At 39.2% G+C, this 16,198-nt stretch overlaps 1 protein-coding gene across 1 annotated transcript; it reads left to right on the forward strand.

The window, feature by feature from the left end:
- Positions 1-2,723: 2,723 nt before the first annotated feature.
- LOC135471195 (monocarboxylate transporter 13-like) lies at positions 2,724-14,827 on the forward strand. The gene is made up of 4 exons (XM_064750304.1): positions 2,724-2,914; positions 6,325-6,468; positions 7,055-7,813; positions 12,391-14,827. Exons 1-4 carry the CDS (start codon positions 2,755-2,757, stop codon positions 12,564-12,566), a joined length of 1,239 nt encoding a protein of 412 aa, XP_064606374.1. The 5' UTR covers positions 2,724-2,754; the 3' UTR covers positions 12,567-14,827.
- The last annotated feature ends 1,371 nt before the right edge of the window (positions 14,828-16,198 follow it).

Consider the following 16,198-nt stretch of genomic DNA (forward strand, 5'->3'; position numbering starts at 1 on the left):
CTCAGTATGTAGAATTAAAGAAACTATAACGAGCAGTGTTTTACTGTGGTATTTTGAATAGTCCCGTTAAACAAATTTTGTGATGTAGCGAAGCCAGGTACATAATGTTAAAGTTACGTGAACTATTCAGTTGTGATGCACATACCTGTACTGCAATAAGTGGAATAGTTGTTTGAATAGTTAGTAATATTGTTTGTATGTACGCTAAAGTGAATCTCGGGATAATGTTACGTTAATGGTGTCCACTGACATAAATGTTTTCACGTATCCGATATGAGGGCAATTAAGGTTCTAGTAAACACAGAGGGAAGTCCACGCCATATATGATGACGAGCTGAATGTTAATAAATGTATTTTCCCTTGACAATGATTGCACGTCGGTTGCACAGTTCAAATTGTGGTTTAATAATGTTAAAATTTCGTGTAACTATACTTGTAGCTCCTTAAAGTTCAAACCATGCAAATCTATCATGTAACTTTGAATTTGGAGTGTTTTGACTGTAACCAAAACACGCGTGTCCGAGAGGACGATGTTGCTTCTCCCGCCCGGTTTGTTCTATAAATAAACCTTTTTGCAGATACGACTATGGTGTCCTGTCGTGTGTCCAGCATGATTCGTCATCAGCAATTCATGGAACGGTTACACATAAATAGCATAAAAATACACTAAAAGCTTCTCCGCTTTCTTCTTGGAGCACAAAAGTAGCTATAAAATACAGTTTAGGCCCCAGCGGTACGGAAATTAAGTATAGGGGGAGAGCCCTAACTGGAGGGCGGTCTCGTGTGTTTCAGTATGTTCATCGATGATGTCTTTTCCGAATATATGTTCGACCATTAACGTGGCATGAAAACATGCCTAAATAGAGGAAATCCAGAAATATAAAGCATGTTTACAAAAATTTAATTTTTATTAATGGCATATCTTCCTCTATGTACCCTAAAGTTATACTTATCGTTTTTATAGTACCTTTCCATCTATTCTTAAAGTAGCCATTGTTTTCCAATAGCACTGTCAAACCTGCAGTCAAGTTAAGCACAATAATATAAAGTATATCTAGCTAAATATAAATCTGGGATCAATTTATTTGTAGGTTTGGCTCATATATATATATATTATATATATATATATATACATATATATATATATATATATATATATATATATATATATATATATATATATATATATAATATATATACATCAACAGTGATATCGCAGTTAGGGTTGTCATGTAATTGTTCGTGTAAAAAGTAAAACAATGACAACTTAGACGCCTTCCAATACAATGACTTGAGCAGACTTTAGTAACAAAAACTGCATTGATACCTGTTAATAATTAGTTTATTAGACGTCACTGCACATGCTGATATGGAATTACTAAAAATTAAGTGTTGTCACATTTGACAAGGGCTCATAGTCCACCAGCAGAATTCTGCTGTATGCATGCATACAGTATAAAAGACCACGGAACACAGAATAAAACCAGAGCAGCCACGATCGTGTGAGAGTTGTCGAACGGTGAAATCTGGTTTGTTTTGTCAGTTTACCTGTGTAGCATTTTATTCTAACTATTCATCTAAATGTATATGAAGATACGCATATTTAAAACAACGCGACAGAAAACCGGGACCAGCATTGTCACACTATACAACCACAACATTTGCTATATCGGATGTGACTATAGTGAACGAAAAAGAGCGAGTTCATATAATATTTCACGATGTAAAAAGATTTCAAACAAAAATTTACCAAAGTCTCAATGTTTTTGAGTTTCTTACCAGAAAGAAAACTTAATTAGCCGCACGGGAGCTAAACTTTGGATGTTGGAATCATTTCTAGATATTGAAAAATGGTCACCTTTCAATGGATTATTTATATTAGGTGCGCAAAAATTTAGTAATTCGCATAAAGAAATTAGGGACGTTAGTTTGTCTGGTATATGAGCACCTATAAGCTGATGGTACCAAATGTATGTGCTGAATACTGGATAGTATGAGCATATTTGTATATAGAGGGACCCATATGGGGAAGTCGACGGATATAGATACGTTTGAGTGCTTCTTCTATACATGCTTTGAGTTATGCGACACAACGGCACGGAAATGTGCACAAAAGTAGAAAAAAATTGGACAGTCGTTTGTCATCGTATAAGCAACCGCACACATCACGTCTACACGAGATATCGACTATTGAAGGGGATATCCACCAAAACCGTATGCGTGTAACTTTCAACGTTGCAAGTTCCTCCCTTGAAGTTTCAACGCGCTTACAAGCTTTCTCGTTAGAAAGACAGAAACTGTGGCATCACAATTTGCAGTGTTCAGATTACATACCATACCCACATTTCGATAGCCACATTGCCGAATGTCGGTAGACACATAGCAGAAGCTGGAGACTTACATAGCAGTGTAGAACTTGCAACGTTCAAAGTTACACACATACAGTTTTGGCGGATATCCCCTTCCATACGCGACGGGTTTTTATATGTGATCCGGTACTATTTCCACTGACGTGTGTAGTTCACCTTTCACCAGACATACTGCACGCTTTGTCGCCTACGTATGCCTTAACTGGAATTGACCCTGTCGTGCTCCACATTTTTTCTCTCCCTGGTCTTATTGCATTCTTCAGGTGACGTCATACATCGAACGATGACCTCAGGATTTCACCAGCTGGAGAGCCATATTCCCACCTAACGCTGCTGGAGCCGCTGTGGAAAGGATGGCTCAAGAGAAGAAGGGCTACCACGAGAAATGGCTAGTCTTGATAGCAGCCTTTTGGTGCCAGCTCTTCAGCGCGGGATTTGCAACTGTCTGGGCATCTACTATGTGGAATTTTTGGAGTCGTTCGAAACGAGCAGGGGTATTGTGAGCTGGACTACATCTATATGTAGTGGCCTTGTGTTCGGAGCAGGTACGTGCTTAAGATAAACATCGCAATGTTAGGACTGCTAGTTGTTTATCTCTCTTGTTTTTCCAGCTCAGCCGATTTATAGCCTTCTACAACAACAACAAGGCCAGCAGTTCAAGGTCAAGGTTTGGGTTGCGTTAGCATACCGGTCCATACAGTGTCGGTGAAGAGGACTAATACAATTAACGGTGCAGGCCTATGTAATATACTTCAGGCATAATTTGTCTTTGACAATATATATAATAAATATATAGATTAGGTATAAATATGAACAAAAGCAAAAACACACTTTATAAACGTGCACGAATTCAAATAAATATGAGGTTTTTAAATTGCGGAAATACATTTCTATCCAGTCTTTATAAAAGAGACACCTGTGTATGGATGGTCGTTATGAACCAATGAAATAAATAAATACTGAAAAAGAGATCAAATGGAGATCCACAAGTATCCCTGTTTGTGCAAAGGCCGCCCGGGCACCGATACGTGCATGCTAGGCATGGTTGTTTTTCTACCAGGGCAGAAACTTGCTATATATAGCCCTTGTGCGGATCGATTTTAAGAATAGGGAAGATGGACCCCTCTATTGAAAGAGACGCATTGATCGCCAACATAATATATTGAGATCTTGTAAAAATGATTAGTAAAACAGAAAGGACCTGGTATGGTAAGGCGGAGAATCGGAGTACCCCAGAGAGGTACGATAAGACAGTGCGAATTTCAAGATCCCATCACATTTCTGTAAGTTTACAGATTAGAAGTGTAAATCTTGGTCGAAGCACCCGTAAAAGTTATGGCCATAAAGGCAAAGGTTACTTAGTAATAACCCGCCAAAAATGCACTCTCGGTCAAAAAAACGCAAATTTTTCGTTCAAACGAGGCATTGTGTTTTTTATTTACGTTATGAAGATCAACTTTAACTAGAAATATATCTTTACTGAAACTTTCATGTGTGTATTTCTGCGTGCAATCAAAGTTTTGTTTTGGTTAACGTTCGTCTTCATAGGTAAAACATAAACTTTATAATGTGATCAGTTTTTTCTTATTTTGGCAAGTGTGAAATCCGTATTTCTGCGATAATCTCTCAGGCATCCTCTATAATACAGTGGACTAACGAAGTTGCCATTGAAAAACATATTGCGCATCGAAGAAGAGTTCGATTTTGTGTGGCTATTTTTTCTTTGGAGACATACTTTTGTGTCAGTAAAGACAAAGGCCGTCTTGCATTAAGTAAAGTTATCATGAATCAGAATGGATAGATATGGTATTACGTAACATTTGGCAACTATACCAAAATCATACGCGAATCCGGGTTGAGAGCACATGTGGTCCTCTAGCTATCATTAACATTAACATTGTTATGCGTAGCGGAAGTATAAGGCTGAAAGTTACATTTGTTACATATTTATTTAATTCATTGGTGCCTAACTGCGTGCTCTCAAGAAGTTTTCAGAAATTAACGTTGCGGTGCAGTGATTGTCACATTTCTAAAGTGTTTGATGCAAAAGAAAAGATATATTTCAGTGTGATTGAAACCGCTCACAGTTTTTCGATTTTTGACCTACACATCGCTTCAGTGCATGTTTGGAGCTTTACAAGTCACATGCTTGCCAATAACAGTAAAAGAAGAGCAAACAGACGTGGAGAAAGAAGTAGCTTTACGAGTGTGTCAGGAGGTATCTCTCACAGCTATAGTCAGTTTCACTACTAGAGGTGCACAATTTCTCGCACTGGGGCCGTTGCCCAGGTCCCGGACCATACTAGGCCCTTTACTGAAAAACAAAACTGGCACCCGTGTAATAATGACGAATCAGCGAAACAGCATTTTTTTCGTGTGTGAACGCCAAGGGCAATCCTCAAAATTATTTAAATGCTAAACTCATTGTTAAATGTAGATATCTTTATGTACCGTCACATTTGCGTTTAGTGCAATAAAATACCCATAGATCACATTACATGCTTTCCTAAAATTAAAAAAAAAATTTAAAAAAAGTGAACCCACAAGTATACCCAAATGTTGCTTTATTTTCGGTGCCTTTTTTCCTTTTGTCAAGATAACAAATATAAACCAGGGAAGTTAAATGAACATTTAAATGAACAACAGTCTTAAATGAACATAAAGTACAAATTAAGTATTTGCATGTTTTCATTCTTTTGGAGGTACAGAGATAAACTTAACGTACCAACCCAATGTGCCATTTATAATTATTACTATTCAAACATCTCTGTATGGACAATAATAATTACAGATTACACATGACATGTTGTTAAACAGTTACTGAGTAGTGCAATACTACTGCCAACTTAATGTTATCAAGTGTGGCAGTTTTCCATGGAGGCAGTAAATATAGCGTAGAAAAGTTTCCGTGATCCAATTTCCGGCATTATTAGGTATAGTTTAAGGCTTCATATCATATCGAAATATATCATTGTCTCGTAATAAGCTTCATTCACACTGCCAATTTCATTCTTAATTGATCAGCAGTTTTTTGTGGATATATTTTGGTGGATAAACAGGAATAAATGTATAATGATTGGATATTCTTGGGGCAAACATGTTCAGGTTAACATATTTAATCCACACCGATTGTCTTGACACTTTACATGAACTTGCACTCAGCCGCGTTATTCTTAGCATCGTGTTCTATGGACGCCATTGGTTTTCGCGCTAGGTATATGAGCGGAAGAAGGGTTTATGCCTTAAACTTTTAACTTGACACTCTCTGCACTTTCGTGGCTTGATGCCCGAAGATGAAACTTGTAGGACGATTCGGTTTCAGTGTAAGGTGACTTAGAATGGGGTATCCTGCCTGTAATGTCTGAGATATGGAGTTTCATGGAGGAAACACTAAATGACTGATGATTTGTTATCTTGTTCACATAACATAATATTTATATTACTGTAGCAAATTATCTTTTAACTCAGAAAGCATAATATTAATATAAATTTAACACATTAGTGTTAGTCTTTGGAGGTGTATAATAGAAAATTCGGTATGGCGCCGCATAACGAGAATGGTGTCGTTTTAGTTATGTATTTTTCGGTTTACAAAATCCTTTCAAACTGTTGTGTCAAGATAAATATCAAATCATCCGGCCGATTTTGGTAAAATTGGTAAGACCTTGCGATAAAGAGACATCTCAGTTCGGCATCTAGATAATGCAGTCATGAAAACTTTCAAAAATAATCTGAAAATCCAAGACTGTCACCATTGCACATGGCAGATGTTAAGGAAACACATAAATGTTTAACGTCTATGTGAGAGAGAATGCGGATTTGCGGAATATATTTCATTTTTCAAGGTGAGGTAACATGCACACGTCTTATACCTAAATCTTGATGCATCGACACAACCGCTTTAAGATTCAGGTCTGAGGCTACATGTGACTTTAACCTTTTAAATCATTTATAGGACTTTTTGTTGGGATGGTCATCGAAAAATACGGCCCAAGGATATGTACTGCGGCAGGTGGCTTGTTGTGCTTCATCGGCCTCTTGTCGTCTGCATTCGCTGAACACATTGCCATCATCTACTTGTGTTTTGGTGTATTCACAGGTAAGCCCTATTTACAACGGTGCGCACTACATGGACACTGGACAAGTTATTAGTCCTACCCCCTACCCGATTAGGGGGAGGGGATTGTAGGTTTACAACCGTTTTTTCAGGCTGTCAGTCAGTCCGTCCGTCAGTCTGTTACAACAGTTTTTCAGACCTGATATGAAACGGTTCATCGTCTTCAATTGAAATTTGTTGCAGATCAAGTTCGAGATAAGTCAAATTTGGTCAAATTTATGTTCGTGTTTGGACTGTAACAGTTTTCAGGCTTTATTTTTCAAAATGGTTAATTGATCAAGTTCAAAATTGCAGTTGTAATATTTGCCATATATTAGATATCACATTCCTAGAATTGCTCAGATGCTGTGTTATCATCACATTTAATGAGTGAGTGAGTGCTTGGGGTTTAACGTCGTACTTAACAATTTTTCAGTCATATGACGACGACACATTTAATGAATATTTACATGAAAACAATGCACTTAACATTCTTAATATTCCTCGAAAAGGTACCTACATCATGTAGGATAATATATTTTGTCTCCTGATAACAACTTTGTTATCTACAGATTTCGTTTTATTGCAGGAACAGGAGCATGTTTGGTGTGTCTGTCTTCCTTCGTTGCATTAGGCCAACACTTTGACAAAGGCAGGGGCGCAGCTTCTTCACTGGCTGTCGTGGGTTCGGGCCTTGGTGGATTGCTTTTCCCTGTGGTTCTGCGGCCTATTATTGACTGGTTTACCTGGCGAGGATCAATGATAATCATGTCTGGTCTAATGCTTAACTTGTTGCCGGCATCTAGAATGTTTGTAGTACCAAAACCCAAACCAGACATTCCACAGGCAAAAGAAGACAGCAAAACGCCGAGAATATCGCTGTGCAGTGATGGTATGTGGAGAAATCCTTCATTTGTCTGCTACGCCATTATATGCCCTATAATTTCCATTGGCTACCAATATGCTTACATTGTGATAGTTGACCTGGGCATTCTGCTAGGATTTAACAAGATTCGAAGTACGTTTTTGCTTACTTATATGAGTTTATCCAGCACTATGTCATCTCTCTGCTTTGGGTGCGTGCTGAAATTACTTTGGAACCAAAATGTGCTGTTATTTAATGTTTGCCTGATCTCAATGAGTGTGGCCATGTTTGCCTTTCCCTATGTGACGTCATATGAGACTCTTGTGGTCGTCTCGGCCTTGTATGGTGTTGCTATTGGAGGAATCAATGGCCTGTATGCTGTCGTCACGGCAGACCTCTTAGGTCTCAAGCGTTACTCCATAGGACTCGGCATTGTGTGTACAGTCTTCGGTATAGGTTACCTCCTTAGCGCACCGGTGGCAGGTGAGAAATGTTGATATTTTACAATGCATTAATGCGAAAGCAATAACTCACACAATCCAACCGCAGTTGTGTGATTTGTTTTATTTCGCATCTCATTCAAGTAAATAATTAGCTAGTCCACACGCTTGCCCCGATTATCATTTGTCAATGACTTGATCTTTGTCCTTAAAAAATCGTCTGTCATGCATCAAAAGCTAGAAATTCTAACCGTGCAGAAGAGATTCCCTTCTTGGAAAGCGAGGCGCACACTCTTAGCATGGACGATTGCGATTTACTACCAGTTTACAACATGTCAATTTTGCAGGTGAATGTAAAATGACACAGCCAGTGATACAGTAGTAGTAGAGCAATGGCGGTAATACCCCTTTCACACTTATGCGGTTCAAGGCGCGGTTCCCCACGGTTCGATAGCCGCAGGGGATTGCAAAGAAAACGTAAACGTTTCCCGTAATCTTCCGCATTTTTCCGTGACTTTCCGCGTTCACCGCCGCAAAAATTAACCTGTTTAAGTGACAAAAAGCTCTAAACTGTAAGGAAACCGCGAGGACCGTGAAGGAATTGTATTGACCGCATTCAAAACGCAAACCTTCCGCGAACTTCCGCAAGATAACCGTAACTTTCCGCCGACCCAGATATTTCCGGTTGCTTGCGGTAGCAACGGATTCAATACGATTTCTTCAAGGGAATCATACGGTACCCAGAAATACTAACGGTCTCCTCGTGGTTTCTACGGTTAATACGATTATTACTTTTTTCAAACGGTTCTTACGGTTACCACGTTTTCCTCAGGCTCCCCGGCGGTTCTACGGTGAAATATTCAAGCAGCACAGACAAAAAGTTCTTAATTTGCATAATTAACAACTGCACAGAAAATAAATTGAAACACTACTGTTTTCACCAAAAGGGAAAGAAAAGGGAAACCAGAAAAGACAAAGATCTGTTACTCCTACTGTTGCATCTACACCACATCCTGATCGCGAAGCATACAATGAAGAAGTAATATCAGAGTTATTCCCCGTGGAAGAAATGCCAGAAACAGCTGCTGGAGCTAGCACCTCAGCAGAAAACAAAGTGTTAAAAAGGGCTGTTCCTCTGACATTGCAGACTGATCGGGAACAGGACGTCCTGGACTGGTATAAAGATAATGATTTCTTGCACAACTTCAGGATGGCGCATTATAAAAAACAAGGAAAAATGTAGAGGATCAGGCAAGAAACGGCAGAGCAGTTGAGAATTACTGCTGAACAACTAACCCTCTGGCTGAAGTCAATTCGAGACAGGGCAGGGAAAATCACCAAGAAACAACCTTCTGGCTCTGGCTCACAGCTCCTCACTGACCGTGAGAAGTGGGTCATGCAAAATTTCGGTTTTAGCTGAATTGCGAAGGATAGCAGAAGACAAAAGAAACAAAGGTGACCAATCATCACAGAACTTGCCCACTACTGCTGCTTTGTCCTCTGTACAAGATGTTTCTACGGACGAGGAGGATGCTCATTCAGATCCGGAGTCAGGTGACAAGCTTGTCTAGGCCGACGAAACCTCAAACATTCCCTCTTCCGAACGTCGCTCTAAAACGTTCTTGACACCTACTACTTCAGCAGAACTTTTGAGCAAAGTAAAAATTACCTCTGTCGTTTCCTGTAATTTTAAATTGTTTATTTCAGATATGTTTGGTCTATTATTTATGTAATTTTCCTTACTTATTTTGTACCTAACAGGTCTGTCAGCAACCTGCCGATGGTCGTGGGTTTCCCCCGGGCTCTGCCCGGTTTCCTCCCACCATAATGCTGGCCGCCGTCGTATAAGTGAAATATTCTTTAGTACGGCGTAAAACACCAATCAAATAAATAAATAAATAAATTGTACCTACCACTTTCAGATCTGTGTTTCGTTCACTTTACCTCTATATAGAAATAGCTATCAAAGTAGTTACAGAGAAAGTTCCACATGTATTGACGTGTATATTTAAAGTTGTTTTTTATTTTATCAGATACTAGAGAGAGCAACCAGTGTAGAAACTTTGTGCCAACGGATGAGTGTCCCACAACTTATAAGTGTAGATGATGACCGAACGGCAGCCAGGAAAGTCTGGGCCCAAATGCTTTCCATGAAGCCAAACTGATGATGGACGAAACCTTTCAGGAACTACTTTCCCTTTTTCGTACCGAACATGGCAGCCATCGTGTTCAGTTACATCTTCATCCCAGCATGTGCCTCCTCCAGTTATAGCTGCATCGGAAACCCCTACAGCACAGCTTTCAACTCTGGATTTTCCAGGTCTACTGGGATATCTGCATTAGGATGTCCTAATCTCAATAACTTGTGAAGGACACAACACGCTATGGCAATGGCGCAAGACGTTATTGGTTGTTGTTGAGATTTCACCAATCTCCTTGCCCGTGATAGTCTGTAGTTGTAGATCCGTTGCTCTATATACATATTTTTCAATGGTAGTGGCTTAATCATCCAGGTTTTTAGTGCAATCACATTATCCCCAACAAGGAAGTATCCAATGGCTTTGTCATTATTGGGTAGATGATAGGGGGTGAGTAATCCAATTCTGTCAGCTTCCAGCGCCCTTTTCAAGTCTATGCCATTAAACATTCCAGCATCAGAACCAGCACCGTTAGCTCCAACATCACCATAAAGGAATTTGCAGTCAGCATCAACCACTGCAAGCGAAACTATGGAGAAAAATCTTGTTGTGGTAATATGATGCTAAGCTAAGCGATTGCCATCAATAGCTCCTACACAGTGTGGAAAACTCCATCGTGTGTTGAATCCTTCAGCAACTTCCTTCCAAGCTATGGGGGGTTGGGACAACTCATGACTTCTACCGAGTACGCATCAATGAATGCTTGGCAGACTTCAGGTATAAAATTGCAGATGGAGTTGTGGGCAACTCTGAAAGAGTGCTGAAATAATTTGTAACTATTTCCAGTAGCCAAATATCTTATTGGCAACTTTAGACCAGACTCCAAAGTTTTCCTCATAAAGGTGTTTTGCTTTATGTCTTGCTTTGTAATTCTGCACGAAATACTTTGCAGGATTTCGTTGAAGATACCTTGTTCCATTCTGAAAGAAAACACAAGAAATATATTTATTTATTTATTTTATTGGTGTTTTACGCCGTATTCAAAAATATTTCACTTATACGACGGCGGCCAGCATTATGATGGGAGGAAACTGGGCAGAGCCCGGGGGAAGAAATATATATAACAAACATGTCTTTTGTTCCATTTAATGTGCTTTTTCAATAAAAAACCCTCCAAGTTTGAAATTAAAGGACGAAATGAAAATTGTTACAGAAATGAATGTGCATGAATTTGTATCCTGACTGGTCTTCTGCTCCTAATTCAATCATGAGTTGATCATACTGTCCAAACTATGTCCTTTTTATCATCCACTGCTTGACCCAAACCCGTTTACGTCTTTTCATAATCCGACTTCCTCTAAGTTCAGATTCTTTTTTTTCTTTCTATCATTGTAACCGATGCCGGTGTCCATGTGAAACCTGTAGCTAATGTGATAACCGTAATTACGGTATTGCTTCCGCGAGAGGCCGTTATGAAAACACGATTATCCGTAAGGCTACCGTGCTTATCCGTAGACATTCCTTAGCAATTTACGAGGAAACCGTCGATATCCATGTGTATAACGGGATAACTCCGTTATTACCGTCTGTCATCCGTGGCAATCCGATAAAATTGGACCCTCAACTACCTTCCGCTCTCGGAAACGCATCAAAACGCAGGAACCGCCATGTCCCCGTGATCAGTACGCGAGCATACCGCCAGCGTAATAAAACTGGGCTCTGGAGCGAGAAAAACTTGCGGAAAACCGTAAACTCGAAAGCCGCGTGTAACAGTACTTAAACCGCATAAGTGTGAAAGGGGTTTTGGACTGGAGGTGTTAGTTGAAACAGAGGATACAGCCAGTTTGGATGGGTTTAACAGTCGAGTAATTTTACGAAGTACACCAAATTGTAGCTGTCGACAGCCGGTAAGACGTGTTATTCATGAAGGACAGTTAATGTATTGGATCGCAGTATAGAGTATGTGTCGCAAGGACAGTTAATGTATTGGTTCGCAGTATAGAGCATGTGTCGCTTGTTATTGATGAAGACGTACTTCGCATAAAAGATCTAGGAGCAATTTGTTATACACTTGTCTGCATTTTGTAAGTGTCTGGTTATGTGTACATCATATGTAGGAAAGCTTGTCAGCAACTCGGCTAACGGGCCACCGTATGAAAGCCATGTTTAATTTTGTTCCCTGGTAAAACATATATGTGGGAATGTTGGTCTTCAAGTGTCCATGTGTCATAACCTAGCCATTTAAGCCTGTCTGTCTTTTCGTGACCTGTACCCGTAGCTGTCAGTAGACGGTTAAAGTTCATAGTGTGAGGAGATACATATAGGAGAAACACTTAACGTTAAATTCAAGCTTGTGGTGACCCAACAACCTCATTTTCGATTTAATTGTATGGAGTTTTCAGATTTAATTAATTCTTATGAATTTGCGACGCTGTTGTCAATGAAAAATATATGAAATTATATATTTGTTTCTCTTTTCCAGGTGTAATTAACGACTTTACAGGCACATATAACATTGCATTTTATGTGGCGGGATCCCTTTGTGCTGGCTGCGCAGCATTATTTGGTGTGGTACGAGGAATTCATAATCGTCGATTAAGATCTTCCGAAGGCACAATGAGTGGAATGGTAGAAAACTTGGAGCTGACGATATCTTAGACACCGATACATATTACAAACATACTACCCCAGTGTACATTTTATATAATGTGATTGTGTGTCTTCACTCCCATCTGACAATGTTCTGCAAGTAACAGGGGAGTATTGGGTTCCAACTCTTTTGTCATTAAAGATAAAAACAGTCCTATTGTGACATGTGACTTACATAGTAACTAATTAAAACGCTATCTGGGGTAAAATGGCAAGTGACCAGATTTCACGGATTTGTGAACTATCACTTTATCGTCACTGTTCTAGTTTCACTCTGTGCTGTAATCTTTTAAATTGGGAGAAATGCTAGGCAGTCTTTGTTGATATTTATATACCGATCACCAGTCTCATCATTTTCCAGCAAGACATATGACACCTATTAGGAGATCCTCAATTTTTGTCTATTGTTCTTCTACTGTAAGTGACTTTGTGAAACGTTTTGATAAGTGTCTTAGTAAATGTGGTCAAAATTAGTTGCCTAACATTTTGGCACGTCACACGATGCAGTTAGGACTTTATACCCTTAGTACTGAAAGAGTTCGACACCCATGTTTATTTAATATTTTACTTGACCAGAAACCTGCATTTGGGAAACAAGCATTTATTTGAACAGAAACCTCTATTTAAGAAACAAGCTTTTTATGAACTCAACGTTACAGGGGACAGTTATTTTAAGAGAAACTATTTTCTTCTATTACGTGTGTGTGTTTTTTTTTTTATTGGTAATCATGAATGAGATTCATGTTTTTGTATTTGATCCGTGAGTTTGTACTTGTTTTGCCTGCTTTGTAATAGTTTATAATATAGACCTTGGATCCGTTTTTACGGTACTACATTGACAACCAAAACTGTGGATGTTACGTTGACACTATATGCACGTAACGCTATGTTTAGTTTGTGAAACTGAGTAACCTTTCTGCGCAGTAGATTTTCGTACAAAACACCATGCTACCATTTGATTATGCGTATTTGATTTATTTGATTGATTTATTTCCATATATTACTCGGACAAATACTGTCACGTCACCAGTTTCTGTGCGCTCACTGGTCTTAAATCATTTCAACGTAGCCAAGGTTGTTATGGAATGGTTTTTATACCTCAGTTGATGTGAAATTTGTATACGACAAATATACCATATTAGTATATACTAAGTGGAATAAGATGATGTAAAAAACGCATAAACTGAACGCTCACGTTTCCGGCGCTATAAATAAAAGGGATCAGTGACGTAGAAAAATCAGACCATGATTACCGTAAATACTCTAAACTGGTAGTAGTACTCAATCAGTAGACGATATTCTCACGGTAAGGCCTTCTGTTCTACTGCCGATACTATATTTTGCCACTGTGTGAAATGAATTTCTCAAGGAGATTTCTTTTCGTAAAAAAAGATTTTCAACGTCACTGCGTCTCACAAGTCCACCGTTTCCAATACACTGAATGCGGATTGTCGTGAGTTTCTTCGGGCATATTTCCTCCCATCATTATGCTGGCCGCCATCGTGTAAATGAAATATTCTTGAGTACTGCTTAAAACTCAAATCAAATAAATAAATAAAATTAACATCCTGACTGTATGTTATGACAGTAAATCACCATGGTGTCATCAATTGTGAATGTAATATTATATGGTCTCATAGCGCAAATATATTCCCGCGAAAGGTCATTTAGTAAATGGATTTAGTAGTTGGCATCTGCAGGTGCATGAAATAAAACAAAGATTGTGTTAAAATATAGAATGTAAAATAAGTGGTATATTTTCCCCAAGAAATAAGGGCAATATGTTTAAGAATGTCAACATTATGTAAAAACGATTTTGAGTACCAGTATATTTTTCGTTTTGGTTCCTTGTGTGTTAAATCTGATCGGTTAGGGTCTGATCGGTTAGGTAACGCTCGTCATTTTCAAACTGTATCTAATACCGCTTAACCTGGGGCTAGAGGCCTTAAAGGTAGCCATGCTCATTACATCAGCATGGTGCCTTTATGAACAGTTGCAATTAAAGCGCCACTGAGATACTTGTTTAATTGTTATTTGACCTGGAACTCATTCACGGACTACGAATTTGAACTTTGATATGGAATTCATGCCTGGAATATTCATTGTCTGCCCGGCATCATTGAAAACTGATGACAGCTTCTCTCTTGTGTGTTACCGGCTTTATTTCTTATTTGTATAATTTCTTACATACCTTTGTCTTTGGGGGTTGGTGTTAAACGTTGTTTTGGAAATGGATCTTGCGATTATCGACTTGGAACGCCTTTCACGGACTACGAATAGTATATGAATGTCGGGCTTGACGCTTACATTTAAAATTACCGTCGTTTTTTATGGCAAGAGAAAACGAGAGCCTGCAAACTCCCGACGTTGACTAGTATATATTATACTATCGGATAGGAGACGTTATGATTTCCCTCACGGGAGTGTTGGATTTCCTGTTGACATTTTCCATGCATAGTGGTTTTTGAACAAACCACAAACCAACGAGCCGCCTACATGGATTTCAGCATAACTTTACCAGTATAAAACTAAACTGTGGAGAGATTCTCTTATTTTTTTCAGAGAATAATCACCACCAGAATTGTTTAAACACATACAAGAGTTCAATATATGGACCAATATCAGAATTGTTGTCCATTCTACATTAAGCTTCTGAATGAAAATCAGTGTCTTACCAATAAAACAATTTCCTTCATTGTCGCTATTCTGGCCTGTGAAGGATACAGTCAACTGGAGATGGCTTAATTCCCATTTCCTACCAACGACTGTCATCATTCACAGGTCAGAATATTTACTCGATAGGCCGTGTTGACAGTTGAGTGGGATTGTTCCCACTCCAATCCCCTTCTTGACGACCAGTGTACCGAATAAGTTGCGATCCAGAGACACACCGTTTCATGCACACAAGTCCGCGGACCGGCACGCGCAAATCTATACGTGACAGGTCGATTCGTAAATATACCCACATGTACCTCATGCAGCATTCAATGAGGTACGTTTGCTGATTTGTATAATTTAGTTACTAGCACAGATAGCAAATAAAGGGGACAAAACTATCGGGCTCAAAAGCAGAATTGTCGTAATTCACTCCAGTGGGTATGCATTATAGGTGAAGCCAACGTGTACGATTGCTACACTGCACCCAAGTCGAAGAAATATCAAGCCTCTCCTCTTCCGTGGAGTGGCATGTGGATATGTGAAACCATCTGACACAGCTGGGGAAATGGAATCGGTTGAATTTGATTGTGACAAGGCTACGTCCGCCAATTTTTTGGAATCACGTGAACTGCTTGACGGCGTGCTTTCCGTGTTTTGGTAGAGTAGACCTTTTGGCTTTCGACTTGTTCTACATCTCGCAATTTTGGATAAGTGTTATACACCGGAGAGCCAAGGAGGTCGTATCTCTCAGCGTAACGGATTTTTATTTTTTTCTGGTGACAGGACTGATTCTAGAACGGATAACGCCGATTGATTTTTATCCACTCGAATATCGTGCTTTTGCTCTTCCGACGAGTCTTCCTGTTGCTTGTTTGGTTCAGATGTAATTAATGGTCTCAGTTTGTCGTTATTGATCACTGAACGACTGACAGGGTAAATCCCGGAGGCCTTGAAACTGTTTGCAATGGTGGACGGTTTGTAAA

The sequence above is a fragment of the Liolophura sinensis genome, chromosome 7 (genome assembly GCF_032854445.1).
Source record: "Liolophura sinensis isolate JHLJ2023 chromosome 7, CUHK_Ljap_v2, whole genome shotgun sequence".
Lineage (NCBI taxonomy): Eukaryota > Metazoa > Mollusca > Polyplacophora > Chitonida > Chitonidae > Liolophura > Liolophura sinensis.

Coding starts and splice junctions, on each gene's coding strand:
- LOC135471195 (XM_064750304.1), top strand. CDS start 2,755: ATGGCTAGTCTTGATAGCAGCCTTTTGGTGCCAGCTCTTCAGCGCGGG. Junction 6,469..7,054: donor GTGTTTTGGTGTATTCACAG/GTAAGCCCTATT, acceptor GTTTTATTGCAG/GAACAGGAGCATGTTTGGTG. Junction 7,814..12,390: donor CCTTAGCGCACCGGTGGCAG/GTGAGAAATGTT, acceptor TCTCTTTTCCAG/GTGTAATTAACGACTTTACA.